This window comes from Peromyscus leucopus, chromosome 20 (assembly GCF_004664715.2).
Source record: "Peromyscus leucopus breed LL Stock chromosome 20, UCI_PerLeu_2.1, whole genome shotgun sequence".
Taxonomy (NCBI): Eukaryota; Metazoa; Chordata; class Mammalia; order Rodentia; family Cricetidae; genus Peromyscus; species Peromyscus leucopus.
In genome coordinates, this window is record NC_051080.1 from 4,682,237 (window position 1) to 4,698,157 (window position 15,921).

At 47.1% G+C, this 15,921-nt stretch overlaps 1 protein-coding gene across 4 annotated transcripts in view; it reads left to right on the plus strand.

The window, feature by feature from the left end:
* Positions 1-1,278: 1,278 nt before the first annotated feature.
* Positions 1,279-15,921, plus strand: part of Fmnl3 (formin like 3) — a 53,998-nt gene continuing 39,355 nt past the window's right edge. For 3 of the 4 annotated variants that reach the window (XM_028874612.1, XM_028874613.2, XM_028874617.2), the window contains exon 1: positions 1,279-1,600. In XM_028874612.1, the coding sequence (XP_028730445.1) occupies positions 1,475-1,600 (126 nt within the window). In that variant the 5' untranslated portion in view covers positions 1,279-1,474. The remainder of the gene's footprint in view (positions 1,601-15,921) is intronic. The other variant, XM_028874616.2, reaches the window with a different exon arrangement.

Sequence of the window (15,921 nt, forward strand, 5' to 3'; positions counted from 1 at the left end):
AGCTGGAAACAGGAACTAGTGGTTCCCTACAAGAAAATGGGGTTCTGTCACCAGAAGAAGGGGGGCAAAGGCTGACAGAGATGACAGGTGTCCATCGCCCTGTACATAAATGTTTCCTTCCTCTGTTTTCATACCAGCTCAGTGAACCTGTGCTTGTTGATCAGATCTTATTCTAAATACCACCCTCTGTCTCTGCTTGTCTGCAAGAGGCCTTCCTCATCCCTGGATGCCTGGTTCAAATACATCTCCCTCATAGGTCTCCTTTTTAAATGGAGTCCCATCCTTCTTAATGCCAAATTCAGGGCCAGGGCAGGGCATACAGACTCTGCCGCATGACCTACACTGAATCTCCTGACCTCTCCGGAAAGCAGGCATTACCACAGTCACAGTGTCCACAAGAGCACCAGGGACCACAGGTGAGCTACCTGTCTTCAGTTCCCCAGAGCTGAGCAGTGGAAAGACCACACCAGTCACTTTCTACCAAGCCTAGCCATTTCCATAATCTACCCTTCATTCCCCAGCCATGCTGTCTGTGTGTCCTGTTTGCATTGTACCAGAACTTGAGACCTGGAGAAGAAATAGTTTACTTAAGGATCCAGGTGCATTAAGGAAGGTTTGCAGAAGACAGATACCATCGTTGGATAATAAAATCCTTCTGTGAGCCAGGTCTGAAACAGACATTAGGGCATAGTAGTCATTTTTTTGTTTTGATGTGCATTAGTGTTTTGCTTACATGTATGTCTGTGTGAGGGTGTCAGAGCCCCTGGAAACGGAGTTATAGACAGTTGTGAGCAGCCATGTGGTTGCTGGGAATTGAACCCGTGTCCTCTAGGAGAGCAGCCAGTGCTCTTCACAGCTGAGCCATCTATCTCCCCGGCCCTCACAGTAATCATTTTAACCATCCTTTCCAATGGATATTTGCCCCCTCCATTCGATCAAGGCTGGGAAAGTGGTGGTGTCACTTCTCTGGGGTTACATACACTGCTCTCACGATTACTTTTATTTATTTTCTGAGGCAGTCTGGCTGTGTAGCCACAGAGGGTGGTCTCGCTCCTGAAGCGCCCTCGTGCTAACTTTGCAGTCCTGCACGCCCTAGGATGATGCCTACATCTCGCAGCAAGCACGGTGATTGGGCGCCCCGCAAGGGCCACCAGGGCGCGCTCGCAGCTAGGCGCGAGGCCGCCGAGGGCGGGAGGCCCTGTGATTGGGAGGCGCGGCTGTCAGTTAGCCGCGGCGGGCGGGGCGGGGCGATGGGGGGGCGGTGGGCGTGGCCTGCATGAATAAGGCGCGCTTCAGCGCGTCGAGCGCTTCGCCGCCGCCGCCCGCCCGCCCGCCCGCCGGACGACGAGGCGCCCCCTGAGGGGCGGAGGAATCGGGCCTGGGGAGCGGGCGCTGAGGGAGGAGCCAGGTCGGAGCTGCCGAGGGCCCTGGCGAGGAGGTGGAGGGCTGAGGCCCGGAGGAGGCCCCCGCCGCGATGGGCAACCTGGAGAGCACCGAGGGCGGTCCGGGCGAGCCGCCCTCCGTCCCGCTGCTGCTGCCGCCCGGCAAGACGCCGATGCCCGAGCCGTGCGAGCTGGAAGAGCGATTCGCCCTGGTGCTGGTGAGACCCGCGCGGCTCGCTGCCTGCCCGCCGCCCCCCGAGCCCCTGCCGGGTCCCGCCCACGCCCGCCGCCCGGTCCACCCCTGACCCGGCCAGCCACGCCGGCTCTCGGGCGGGGGGCTCGCCCGGAGCAGCCCGTCGGGGGTCGGGGAGGAGGGGTCCCCAAGCCCCGGACCTGCCCGCCGTCCAGACTCCTCCCCACTTCCCTCAGACTTCCCGGTCCGCTGCCGGAATTCCATCCCCGGGACCTCGCTGGCGGGGCGATTGATTTCGGAAGCTGTTGGGTCCCCAGCCCAAGTCAGGCTTTTCCTCCCGCGTGAGAGTGGGTTCTCGCGGCCAGACTGAGATGTTTCGGGGCGGGGGGGTGGGTGGCGGAAAGGGAACGGAGAAGGGGCTGGCTGTTCTTGGGGGGTGGGGTGGATGGACTACGGAGTGATGCCATTCTTATTCAGAACCGCATCCTGCCAAGTTAGAGTGGGGTTGCCTGGGTTGAACATGTGGGTAAGCCGCTTGACTAGGCGATTCCCCCCCCAATTGAAACAATACACAAGCCATTCCGCCTGATTCTCCCCCCCACCGCCTCGTTTCATGTTAAGCCCTGGTGACTGGTTTGTATTCCTTTGCCTGTGGTTCTTTGTAGTCCTTCTGTGGTTTCAAAAGGGATGGTCTATAAAGATGCACTTTCAGAGCCGACTTTGGGATGCTCCTTTGCTCTGGGACTTGGACGCTGACGGGGATGGCTTTGTGACTAGAGAGATTAGTAGCGGGTACCACTGAGATGAAGCTGGACCATGGGTTGAAGCTAAACGTGAAGCTTTAGAGAAACTTGAACATCTGCTAAGAGAGAAATCTGAAAACTTGGGGAAATAGCTTTATTTCCCCCGAAGAACTCTTAGTAATAATTCTGGTGCATTGTTGGTATAGCCCGAAGGGCTGCCTCTGCCGGTGAGGAGGGCTAAGTTGTAGACTTAGCAGCCTTCTTGGATTTCATCTGCCTTGGAAGAGGGAGATTGGATCTGTTGGCAGCGGTGGAGCTGTCTAGAGATCCTGCCTCTGCAATGTGGAGAGCCTGACATCAGCCCGCTGGCACCAGCTCGGACTCAGAGAGTCCAGGATGTTCCAAAGAGTTGTTCCAAGGGAAGCAAGCAAGGATCCCTCCCAGCTTTGGTACTTGTTTCACATCAGGGCATCCCTAGAGGGGACCACTCAGGAACTTCAGCTGCCCCTGGGAAGAAGCAAAATCAGTGTGCTCCAACACCGGTGGTGTACCTGTACCGCATAGATGGACGCCTTGGTATAAGGCACTGGCTTGGATCAGGACTCCTGGGATCAGTGTCCTGAGCAAATCACCTCAGACCTCAAGCTCTCCAATCTCTGCTGACCCGTCTATGTGGGTCAGATTATGTGTCTGCACCAGAAAGCCAGGCGTCTGTGGTCTTGACTCAGCACTGATACAACGTCCCCAGCCAGAGTGTTTTTTAGGGGGGTTTCCGTAAATGCAGTGGGGTTTGTGAAACCCTCATCCGGCAAGAGCAGGGCATATCCAGCATAGAGTAGCTACCTTCCTGAGATCTCTGAACCTCAGACTCCTTTTGGGGAATACAAGTGATCTCAGATCTGAGTCACTGTTGAGATCAACTTCGGAGTTGACATTACTGAGCACATAGTGCATGGCAGACTTCCACTTTCATTCAGTCTACACAACAGCCCCGTGTGGTAAGTGCTGTTATTACCCACATTGTAGAGGAAAGTGGGACTCTAGTAACTTAATGTTAAGTACCTGACCAGAGACGAAGAAAACTCTTTGAGTTAATTCTGACTTAAAAGTCCATGTCCTAACCCAGCATTCCAGGATGTCACTCTCCACCTACCAAATAGCTTTTCCATAAACCCGATCTGTTGCTTCGAAGCTGACAAACCGGGAAAGAGGGTGACAGAGGAGCAGCTTGTCTGTTTTAAATCATCAAGAAAAGAAAGGAGCCTACACTGAGCACCTACTCAGTGCCGATACGGTACACTGTCCAGTTCTCAGTCCTGCCGGTTCTCAGTCCTGCCGGGACCAAGTCAGCAGCTGCAGCTCCTGTTTGCCGTCATGAGTAATACTGCGGCGAATACTTGCAGTGTGTAACTTTCCTTAGGATAGAAACTTTGGATTGAACTCGATGAATTATAGGGTTATAAATTGTTTTTTATTTTCTAAAAAGTTTATTTACTGCTATCATGTGTGACTACACACATGCAGGTGTTATGGCTTGAGAGTAGAAGTGAGGGGACAACTTTGGGGAACCCTTCCAACGTGGGTTCTGGAACTCAAGCTCGGGTGGTCAGGCATGCCTGGCAGGAGATTTTTCCTGCTGAGCCATCTTGCCACCCCTATAAATTGCTTTTAAGGTCCTCAGGAGGTATTTGCAAATTGTCTTTCAAAAACAACAATGTGGTTTGGCATGGTAGCGCATGCCTGTAGTCCCCCGTGAGGCCAGGGGAGTAGAGTATCATCATGAGACACGGTCTCAAAACCCAATCTTCATCCTCCAGAAAAATGAGTGTTCCCCAGGTGAGGGAAGAGGACTGGGGATGGCTTTTTCCCTCTTGATTATAAAGTGACATATTTTAATTAAGCAGATTTGGAAATTACGGAAAGAGAAGACAATCATCTGTACTAGTAGTTTTTTCCAGTAATATTTTGACAAACTTAAATATATTTTAACAATTAAGATGATACCCCAGATTGTGTTTTAAACTGAGTTTTTCTTTACAATTTTAAGCATTTTGTAATTTTTTTTGTTTTGTTTTCCAAGACAGTTTTTTTTTTTTTTTTTTTTTTTTTTTTTTTTTTTTTTTTTTTTTAATTTCTTTGTCTGTAGCCTTGACTGTCCTGGAACTCTCTGTAGACCAGGCTGGCCTCGAACTCACAGAATACTAGGATTAAAGTGGTGGGCCACCACTGCCCAGCACCCATTTTGTAATTTTTAAAGTGTTCTTAGTATCATGGCTGTATGACAACATAGTACTCCACAGTAGAGTATATTATCACTACCTTATCTTGTTAATTTCTTTTATCTCTATTTTGTTTTGTGATGAATTTCCAATGCACAAATATTTGTCATCATCTCTGATTGTCTTAGATAAATTTCTAGAAATGATGTTATTGGGCCAAAGGATAAATGCTTTTTTGGGGCCATAGAGACCTATGCTTTTTTGGGGGGAGGTTCGAGACAGGGTTTCTCTGTGTAGTTCTGGTGCCTGTCCTGGATCTCGCTCTGTAGACCAGGCTGGTCTTGAAGTCACAGAGATTCTCCTCTTGCCTCTGCCTCTCCAGTGCTGAGATTAAAGGTGTGTGCCGCCGCCGCCGCCGCCGCCGCCGCCGCCGCCGCCACCACCACCACCACCACCCGGCAACCTATGCATTTTTTAAACATTTTTTTGTGTGTGTGTGACCATGTTTGTGCCGTGGTGTGTGTGTAAGTCAGAGAGCAATTTTCAGGAATTGGTTTTCTCATTCCGCTGTGTAGGCTCCCAATATGGAATTAGACTCTGAAGCAAGTGCCCCAACCCACTGAGCTCTCAGGATCCCCAAGACCTAGCTATACCTTCTGTTCATTCTGTCAGTGACTTTTTCTGTTCCCTCAGTAACTTAGTATTTTCTGTCCACTCCAGTAACTTAGTATTTTCTGTCCACTCTAGTAATTTAGTATTTTCTGTCCACTTGAGTAACTTAGTATTTTCTGTCCACTCCAGTAACTTAGTATTTTCTGTCCACTCCAGTAACTTAGTATCTCATCCTCGCTCCCTTTCCTCCTTCCTTACTTTCTTCCCCCTTCCTCTTCCCCCACAGTGCTTGGGCTCTAACCCAAAACCTCCTTCATTCTAGACAAGTGCTCTATTTATTTGTTAGTTCGTTTTCTGAGACAGGGTTTCTCTACATAGCCCCAACAGTCCTGGAACTCACTCTATAGACTAGGCTGGTCTTGAACTCACAGAGATCCGCCTGCCACCACCTCCTGAGTGCTGGGATCGAAGGTGTGCACCACAGTGCCCAGCCCTCCTTTTATTTATAAGCTACTTCCGGATGGTTTAGATTTTAGGAACTTTTATTTCTTTGATTTTTACAAAATGCTATCTTGTTTTACTTTGCATTTTTCTGAATATTTTGTCATGTTTTGTCCTTTGTTCTTTTTTTTTTTTTTTTTTTTTTTTTTTGGTTTTTCGAGACAGGGTTTCTCTGTGTAGCTTTGCGCCTTTCCTGGAACTCACTTGGTAGCCCAGGCTGGCCTCGAACTCACAGAGATCCTCCTGGCTCTGCCTCCCGAGTGCTGGGATTAAAGGCGTGCGCCACCACCGCCCGGCTTGTCCTTTGTTCTTTGTTTGGGCTTTATTCTATATCCATATGTCTATGTAATGAATGTATGTTTTGTACAGTTTCACAATATAAATCTTTTTCACACATGAAAGAGCATAAGTAACTGTCCTGTAAGGATAACAATATGTGGAGTTCTTGGAATGGCTCCCTGCCCCTTACGCTTTGCACCTTCCCTGGAACGAGAAGCCTCCAGTGCTGGGCTTGTTGAGCCTGTGTGTCCCACAGCTGGGACAGTCCAGGTGGCGGGCACACGCTCTGCCTCAGTTGGTGAGAACAGGAACAGGTCTCAGTGGAAATAACTAGTCTTCAGTGAAGTGAAAAGAGAAGCCGAGGGGGAGAGGAAATGAAACCGCAGAAGATCTTCCCCCGAGGCTTCTTAGGAAGGCTAGGCAGAGTCAAGGGCTACCCTGTGGTCAAGACCAAGGTATTTGCCCCAGAGCTGACTCTGGTGACCCCATAGGACACCAGTGCTGTCAGCCTGCAGTCAGCATGTGGCCTGCTCTGCCGGGCATCTGGCCTCCATTTTGGGGAGACATTTCTCCTGCGTTGGAGCTGAGCCGCAGTAGTGGCGGGGAAGGCCGAGGTTCATTCCAGTTTCGGAATACTTCTGAAAAAGAGAAAGTATCTTTTGAAGACGGGGAAGGTGCTGGGGTCACTTAGCCTCCCTTCCCTTGTCCCCTTTGGACAAGAGACTTCAGGACTCGCTCTGTGAATAGCTGTAGAGGGAACAGGGTCTTAAGGGTCTCTGTCTGTGAGGAAGTGGGGTGGATAGGAGAGTCTAGAATGGAGCTGAACTAGGTAGCTCCAATCCCTGAGTTTTCTCTGCTTTCCTTCCCCCCGGACAGAGAATCTCCTAAGAAAGGTGTGGAGGCATCCTGCTGACATAGTCCTGCTGGTGCATCTGTCTGTCTGTCTGTCTCCGGAGTTTGCCTCTTTCTGCCCTCTCACCTCGGGTCCCTGTTCTCTTCTGTCCTCACGGCACAGGTGTGGCCTGGAGTTTGTGTGTTGGGTAGAGAAGGACTCAGAGAAGATTTGGCATGTGTGGGAGCAGCGTCTCTTCAATCCTGAACTTCACTAACCTCCGTAGGCTCAGTCTGTCAAGTTCTTTGCGACATTGAAAAGTACTGTAAACGACTTTAAGAATCCTAAGGGACTGGCTGAGTTCTTGGCATGGCAGGGTTTAGGCTGTGTTATACCAGTGGAGTTCAATTCTCGTGTCCCTCTCCTCCTCTGTTTTTTAAATCACCTCTGATACTCCTCCAGGGCTGGAGTTGCAGCCTGTTGGTTTTGCCACTGGGTGCCTAGTACAGTAACAGGAAAGATATGTGCTTCCCTTCCCTTTTCCTCTGTGTCAGCTCAGAAGGGGGACTGTCACATCCTTCAGTTACCCAGCCCTTTTCTAAGTGAGAGCTGGGCTTGTGCCTGGGGTTTGGTTATTTTAAGAGATGGTTATTCTGTTTTAAGAACTGCTTAGACTTCAGAGTTTAGCTGTTTTTATCCGTTTCCTTGCAGGGAACTGGAGAACCAGTCACTCTGTATAGTCCCTATTTCCCATGAAACCATTAAAAAGATGTCCCTCACCCTTCCAGTCCCTCCCCTCCCACAGAGGAAATAGCTAGTTGGAGATATGCTGGCTCAGACTTGGTTTTAAAGAAAAGCTGTTACTTTTATAATCAGGAGACTTAGGTGCTGGTCCAGTTTTGTAGTCTCACTTTCATCTGAAAGTCTGTGGACAAATCTTATAACTTAAACTTTTTTAATTTAATTATATTTCAAGTCATTTATTTTGCGTTTGTGTATGTATGTGGACACATGTCTCTTCTCTCCTCTTATCCTGTGGGTCCCAGGGATTGAACTGGGGTTGTCAGGCTTGGTGGGAAGCGTCCTTGCCAGCTCACCAGCTCACCATCCCACATCCTGAGCCGCTTTTGTTCTTTATGACATGAATGAGGATAACTTCTTACTCACAGCGTTTTAAGGGTACTCCTGGACCCTAACGTGATTTTCAGCTGAGGGAAGGATTGGCCTATGTTGGAGTCTTGGGGAGCAAGCAAGGATGTTTAGGTTATTTCTTACTCACAGCATTTTAAGGGTACTCCTGGACCCTAATATGATTTTCAGCTGAGGGAAGGATTGGCCTATGTTGGAGTCTTGGGGAGCAAGCAAGGATGTTTAGGTTATTACTCTAACTGCTGCTGTGTTTGGTACACAAGTCCAGGGATGTTAAGCATCCACAGTGAATGGATATGACCCCACAGCTGCTTGTAATCCCAACCCTTGGGAAGCCAGCCTGGGCTACAAAGGGAGATTTTGTATTTTGAAAACTTCTATTGTAAAGGAATAAAAGTAAAGACAGAGCCATAGCTTATGAACTTATACCTTAGGAAAGAAGTAGAACTTTTTATTATCCTTGTCTATGGGGTAGTGCCTCGTTCTTCTGATGCAGTAGGTGCTATCCTAAAATCTGTCAAAGACTTCGGCATAAGCATACTATCTCTTCCCTTTTGTCAGCCCATTAGACCAGTGTAAAATCAAAGGGTTTTACTTGGGAATATTTATCAAGAAACACTTTTGTATGGCTAGGATGGAGTTAAGACAGGATCTTTTGTAGCTCAGGTTAGCCTAGAACTCCTGATTCTGGCTTCTACCTCCCAAGTGCCAGTATTACAAGCATGTGGTACCATGCCTAGCTGAATTTGCAAGTGAATTTGATAACAGTTCTTTGTTTTTTGAATAACAGATCCCTTTGAAAGTCTGTTCAAACCCATGGCCTCCCTCATGCACATGTTGCATGTATGTGGTGTTTTGAGGGCTTCGGGGGCCTGTTCTTGGATCTACCAGGAAAGTCCTGGCTTTGCTTGTCAAAGAGGAGAAAAGGATAGAAGGTGAAGAGACACTGATGCCAGCAGTGATCTGAGTGTGGGGTAGGAGGGAACCCTAGTTAATCACTCTGATAAAACGATGCTTCTGGTAGTGGTAACAACAAAGGCATCTTGTTGAAGTTTGCCTGGTCCCCATTCAGAGTGAGGCGTTCAGACCCCTGGACGCTGATTTAACTTTGATTAAGGACCTTTTGTAGTAGGGGTCTGGTCTACTCTTTTGAGGTTGGTAGGGGTCCAGTTCTAAAATTCTGAGAATATCTAGGTGGGAGTAATTACATTACTTTTGAGAAGTCGTGGGGAACAAGTAGCCTCTCTTGTAGTAGGGGACAAAGTTTAAGTCATGTCCTGTGACTGGAGGCACTGCCTGTGAGGAACATTGGCTCCTTTCCTCTGGCAGTGTTCTTCCAGAGTGTCCAGGCAGAAGGTAGAGCTGGCTCCCAGCACGTGCTTAAGAGGACGGGCAAGATCTGTCTTCAGCAGTTGCTTCTCTGATTAAATCTTGTCCATGTAATGACAACAGTCTGACCTGTTCCTCTTTTTTTTTTTTTTTTTTTTTTTTTTTTTTTTTTTCAAGACAGGGTTTCTCTGTGTAGCCACCACCACCCGGCTTTTTTTTTTTTTAGAGACAGGGTTTCTCTGTGTAACCCTGGCTGTCCTGGAACTCGCTCTGTAGACCAGGCTGGACTCACCACTACCTACCTGGCTAAATTGTACCATTTTTGACTGCTTAGAATATTTTAAAATAGGATTGGAGAGATGGCTCAGCTGATAAAGACTAGGCTCACAACCAAAAATAGAAGAGTATTTAAAATATTTGTAAAATGTTTTTTGAACAAAATTTGACATCTGTAACCAACTGTCTTATTAAATAAAAAACACAGAACCAATGTAAAAGAGAAAGCCAAGAGATCAGAGCTCAGAGCTAAAATCTCACCCTTCCTCCTGCGGTGGTCTTAGCTTCCTGAAAGAGAGCTATTTCCCTGTGTGTAAGTCATTTCATAGTCATTCTGCCTTCTCATTGATTGTAAACCCAAACACATGACTGCCTCGTCACTGTATGTATGTACAGCCCCCTAGGTCTTAAAGGCGTATGTCTCCAATGCTGGCTGTATCCCTGAACACACAGAGATCTATGGGATTAAAGGCGTGCGCCACCACCGCCGCCACACTCTGTTTATGGCTCTAATAGCTCTGACCCCTGAGCAACTTTATTTATTAACATACAATCAAAATCACATTTCAGTACAATTAGAATACCACCACAGACATCTTTGTGGGATTTATATTGAAAAAATATTTTGTTCAGAAATGATGGCACATACCTTCAATCCTAGCATTTGGGAGGCAGAGGCAGGTAGATCTCTTAATTTGAGGCCGGCCTAATCTACATAGTGAGGACCGGGCCAGCCAGGGCTACATAGTGAGACCGTTTAAAACAAAACAAAGCAAAATAAAAAATAAAAAAAAATTTTTTTTTCAAAACAGTGCTGACTTGTTTTATTTCTGAGTAGGGGCCCCGTCTCCTTTCAGAAGTGTGTAGGGTTTGGACTTAGCTTGTAGAAGTTGTTTTATCTGTTGGGTGTGTATGGCACATGCTGGTACAGGGTGAGTTCACCTCACTGGACGAGAACTCTGTGAGGCAGTCATTTTACTTGTGCTTTACGGGGGTGAAGGCAAGGCTTCGAGTGCTTGCTTACCCATGGAAGGCGTCCATTTAAATGTCACTTCGGAAGGCCTTCCTGAAGACATGTTTCAGTTGGGCTCTCTGTTGGTGCCGAAAGGACGCCTGGAAAAACCACCTCCAAAATGATGCTCAGTCTTTGTTTTTCTTTATAGATTTCAAATCTGCAGAAAATTCTTGACGGGAATTTGAATAAAATCCCAGGCATGGTGGCATCTGCACCTGTAATCCCAGATTTGGGGTTCTTAGCCGTGTCTTAACCACCGAGCCATCTCTCTCTCAGTGTACATTATTCTCATCATGTTTCTTTTTCTCTACTGCCACTGTTTCCATCCAAGTCGGTATCAATAGCTTGTATTCGAGCCAGGCAACCTTCTCCTCTTGTCTCTCTCCATTCTTCATCTGTTTCCACAAAGGAGCCTAATTTAAAATATTAGTCTTTCATTCAGAACATCCTTTCTACATTAGGGCCTTCATACAAGCTCTATCTGCCTAGGGCGCCTTTTGCCTGAATCTTTCAATGACTCATTTTAGTTCATAACTTAGGGCTTCAGCTTTTGAATCACCACCTAGCTCTCAAAGCCAGCCTTGCTTATTATTTTCTATCTCAGAACGCTGTTCATTCCTTTGTGTTATTTTTCATTTTGAAATTATTTAATTGCATATTTATCTTCCTACATTATTGACTCCCTGAGGGTGGGGACATTATATCTGCTTATCATTGTACAGCCAAATACCTGGTATAGGTAAACATCATTTAATTTTTGTGGCTGATGGAAATCTCCAAGATAGGAGTGTGTGTACAAAAATAATAATCTAACGAGGTAGTTCACACCTTAATGCTTTATAATAGACTACATGCTTGTGTGTAAATATGTAGAAAAAAGGCCTAGAAGACTCACTACCTAATTGTGCTGACCTCTGGGGGGAATGAGTAAACTGGGGTTGAATAAGACTGTAAACCTCAGGGTAGATTGAATTACTCAAAGAACATACGATTTTCTGTTACGTATCCTTCTTTTAAGGGAAATGGAAGAATAAAAACGGAGTTGGATGGGGGAACCTCAACTTTGAATGATAATATTAAAAAGTTTCTCTTACTTTACAGTGAGCCAAAAGATGAACAGGAGAAAGGGCACCAATGAGATTGGTAGCTAGGTCCTGCCTGTCACATGCCCTGTGGGGACCTGCGCATCACATTAGGGAGAGGCCCTTCTGCCCTGAGGCTGCATTTTAGATTGTTGAGTGGAGGCATCCTGGTTCCTCAGACACGGGCAGGTTGTACATTTTCAGTCTCTTGCATTTCAAGTCCAGTTACACGTTGATGTCAGCCAAGGAAATAAGCTCCGGACTTCACTGCCCGAGCTCCTCAGGGTCGGCTCCGCAGCTCTGACCCCTGTGGAAGTGATCTTCTCTAGATTCTTGTCTCTTAGGAAAAGGACAACTAATAGTGTTTTTAAATAATGACAAACAGGAAAATAAGATATGATGAATGTGGCCACATTGGGAAGAGGGACAGATGTCATCTGGTGACCTTCCACCGAGGGAATCTTCCAGATAATTCTTGATAACTTTTACTGGATGATAATGGAATGCCAGCACCAAGCCGAAACCATCTCATTTCTTCACCATGACAGTATAAAGCAGGATTTGTTCAAGCTGAATGACGGGACTCAAGCATGCTGTACACATGCTCTACCACTACGCTATGTCCCCAGCCTAAAGCAGTTATTTCTATTTTGTAGATGGGAAAACTGAAGTCCAGGAAGGTTAAATGGTTCAGGATTAAAAAGTAATAAGTAGTCAGGATTTGAATCCAAGCATTCTGACTCCAAAGCCATTGTTGTATTTCAGTTTGTTTTGAAATGTGATCTCACACTGCAGTGCCAGACTAGCCTGGAACTCACTAGCCCACAGGTGTCTAACTTGTGCCTCAGCCTTCTGAGTGCTGGAATTACAGTCTCATACCGCCACCCTGCCTCCAAAGCCCACATTCTTAACTCCATGCTCCTCTTCCCAGAGTTGACCTCTCCTTGCTTACAGTTGGACATGGTGACGCACATTTGTGATCTGAACTCTTGGGAGATGGAGGCAAGAAGATCAATAGTTCAAGGCCAGCCTCAATTATATAGCGTGTTTGAGGACAACCTGGGATAATAAGAACCTGTCATATATATATATATATATATATATATATATATATATATATATATATATATATACATACATATACACACACACACACACACACACACACATAAAATTACAAGATAGGAGCCAGCCCCAGTGTGATGGCGATGGTGCATACACTTGGGTGGCATTGAGGCAGGAGGATCAGGTCAGGGTCATCCTGGGATTCATAGTGAGTTTAATACCAGCTTGGGCTATATAATGAGTTTCGGGACAGGCTTGGATACATAGCAAAGTCTTGTCTCAAAAAATCCAAGCGAAAACAGAGATAGGATTATGTCTTTGGGAGGCAAAGAATAGACGAAGAGTGAAGCAAAGGCCTCATTTAGGTCAGCAAGTCTTAGGTCCACACTTTCCTTTCTGTACGCACGGCATTCTCCTAAGTGCTCTGGAGTATACTAAGATGTAGGTGGTGCTACCTGAGTTGGAGAGACAAAATGGGTATTGAGGACTGTAGTTTGAACTGGAACGTTAAGCCAAATACGTCTTCTCAGGTCATCTGTGAGGCCTGTTGTAGGAAGTCAGACACTGCTGGACATCTTGTCTTAAAAGTGACTAGGGTAGGTCAGCAGAGAGAGAAGAGCAGGATGGGAGGAGACTGAAGAGGAAGAGTGAGCCAGCTGTTGAGAAGAGCAGCCAGAAGCCTGCCTTTTGTAATAGAGGAGCCTGTTTACAGAGACATGAGCTTGGGTCAGGTTGGACCACCAGTCCACAGAGAGTTCTGCCTGAAGATTTACTGATGCTAGAAAAGGTTCTGTGGAGGCCCTGCTGCCCAGCCTTTCATCGGGGAATGAGATTTGAGATTAGTTGATAAGTGGTCCCTGGCCATTCATGAGTTTACTCATTAAAAGTTGGATGGTTGAAATACATGAGAAATAAACATTTGATCCTCAGAGGTTAGAGAAGCAGAATATCTTTTAAAAACTAGATTGGAAAGGGTCCCACACGTTACACTTGAACCTTATGTAGATGCTTCCATTTTTAGTAACCAAACTTTAAACTCATTTTCTTTTTTTAAATCTGTCTTTCCTTTTTTAAAGGTGGAAGGGCATCTTGTCCTAAGCAATTTCTGTTATTAACAGTGCTTAGGGCTGGGGAGATGGTTCAGTTGGTAAAGTGCTTAGGGCCTGAGTTTGATCTATAGCACCCATGTAAAACGTTGGGCAAGGTGTTCATAGGCCACTAGTCCCAGCGCTGGGGGTATGAGAGGATCCCCGGGCCTTGCTGGTAAGTCAGTTTTGTGGAACCTGTGAGCTCCAGGTTCAGTGAGAGACCCTGTCTCAAAAAGTTAGATGGCAAGCCGTTGAGGAACACACCCAGGGTCAGCTCTGGCCTCCGCAGATATGTTCACACGTGTGCGTAGATACACATGGTACACACACATACACAAAGTGCTTTGCTTGTGGTCGATTCTCAACAGATGTACCTCACTGCATCATGATGGTGACTAGTGTTACTCTCCTACTGCTGTAGTGGTGTGCATGCTGTGTGTTGAGAGGTGATAGTGTTACTCTCCTACTGCTGTAGTGGTGTGCATGCTGTGTGTTGAGAGGTGAGGGTGAGACACTGCCCTTTGCTAGCTGAGTATCCAGGCTAGGTATCTGGAGTCCCTCTGGACTGCTGCTCTGTCCACCTTCCCTCTACGACTGCCACTCTGTGGTTGGCCTGTTTAATGAACTTGGTGCTTTCCTTGTTTGAGTCTTGCAGGACCCAGCTCTGTTCTCCATCCATCATCACAGCTGTATGCTAACTTCTGAGGTGTGTTGGAGGCAGTGTTCTTGGAGTAATGAAATTTCAGGAGATGGGAAACAACTGCACATTCAGGGAACCGAGAAGCCATCAATGATGAGCAGGACCCAGACCATATGGGATTTTGCCAGCCTTAGTTAGAAATTTGAAAACAGTTACAGGGATGGTTTTCAGGCATGGTAAAGCCCTACCCTGCTCTGTGGTGTTGGGAGAGTCCTGGAATCTCTCCTGCTCTGGTCAGCAGCCTGCCTGAGGGCCGGGATCCTCTCTAGGCTCTGCGGAAAGGGGTGGCCCTCTTGATCATTTCAGGTTTGACTGGTGCTCAGCCCTCAACTACTGTACTAACTAACCCTCAGGCCAAAAAGGGCCGTGTCTCTGCTGGGCTGTCCCGGGCTTGGCGTGCCTATCCGTGGCCGGGGCCTATAATTTGGTGGGTTGGCTGGTTACAAAAATAAAAAGTGCGACCTATAACTAAAGCTGAGTGGATTCAGTGAAGAGGGAGCTTTTAATTTGCCTGGCCTGTACTTACCGGAGAAGTAAGGCGTAGTTCCAGGTTCTGCTTTAGTACCTGCTGTAGGGCCCACTAAGGGCTTGTGCCTGGTGCTGAGATGTGGGGACTCTAGGGGAGGGTTTTGGAGGGGGTGTTGGGGTTCAACCATAGGCTTGATATGGTTCCCTAGGAAGTAAACATTATTCAGTCTTGTCTCTCACATGTGTTTCTCCTGTTTGATTGCATTAACATCCATCCATCCATCTTTGTTCAACAGTATTGAGTGCTTTTTGTATTTTAGGCATAGTGATATCACGGTGATCAAGAGGGACAAAGACGCTGGCCTCAGAATTCACATTGTTGTTGAAGAGAACAATAAATCAATGTACAAGCATATAAAATAGTATTCAGTGCTACATTGGAGAAGGAAGACGGAGAGTGTGGGGATGGTATTTTAGATAAGATGGTCATGGATTTTCTGTGGTGGCTGAGGTATAGGAAGAGGGTGAAAAAGCAGCAGGCTGCTTCTGTGGAGCCCAGATCCCAGCACCTGGAAGTGTCTGAGGAAGAGGCTCCCGTGGCAGTGCAGTCAGCCTGGGTGGAGAGGAGAGGCAGTGCCCCTCTGGGGCCCAGCTTGTTCCTAGTCCAGGTGGATCCCAGTCAGAGCCTGTGGTTGTTTCTTCCGGGCTCCAGATGTCAAAGCTGTCTTCAGGGCCGGCAGGGTGCTGATTAACTGTAAATAGACGCCTGTCTTCTCAGGACTTCTCAAGTCTGATTCGTGGGGTTTCCCGAAGGGACTGTTCTGGACAGAGGAGGAATGTGAAACTGGCCAGGGGAACAGCTGCAGGGGTGATGGGCTCCTCCTGACTGTATCTGGGTGTGCTTTTGTAAGAGCTGAGGTGAGGGGGTTTGCATTTGAGTCTTTTTGTTGTTGGTTGGTTGTTTTTCGAGACAGAGTTTCTTGTGTAA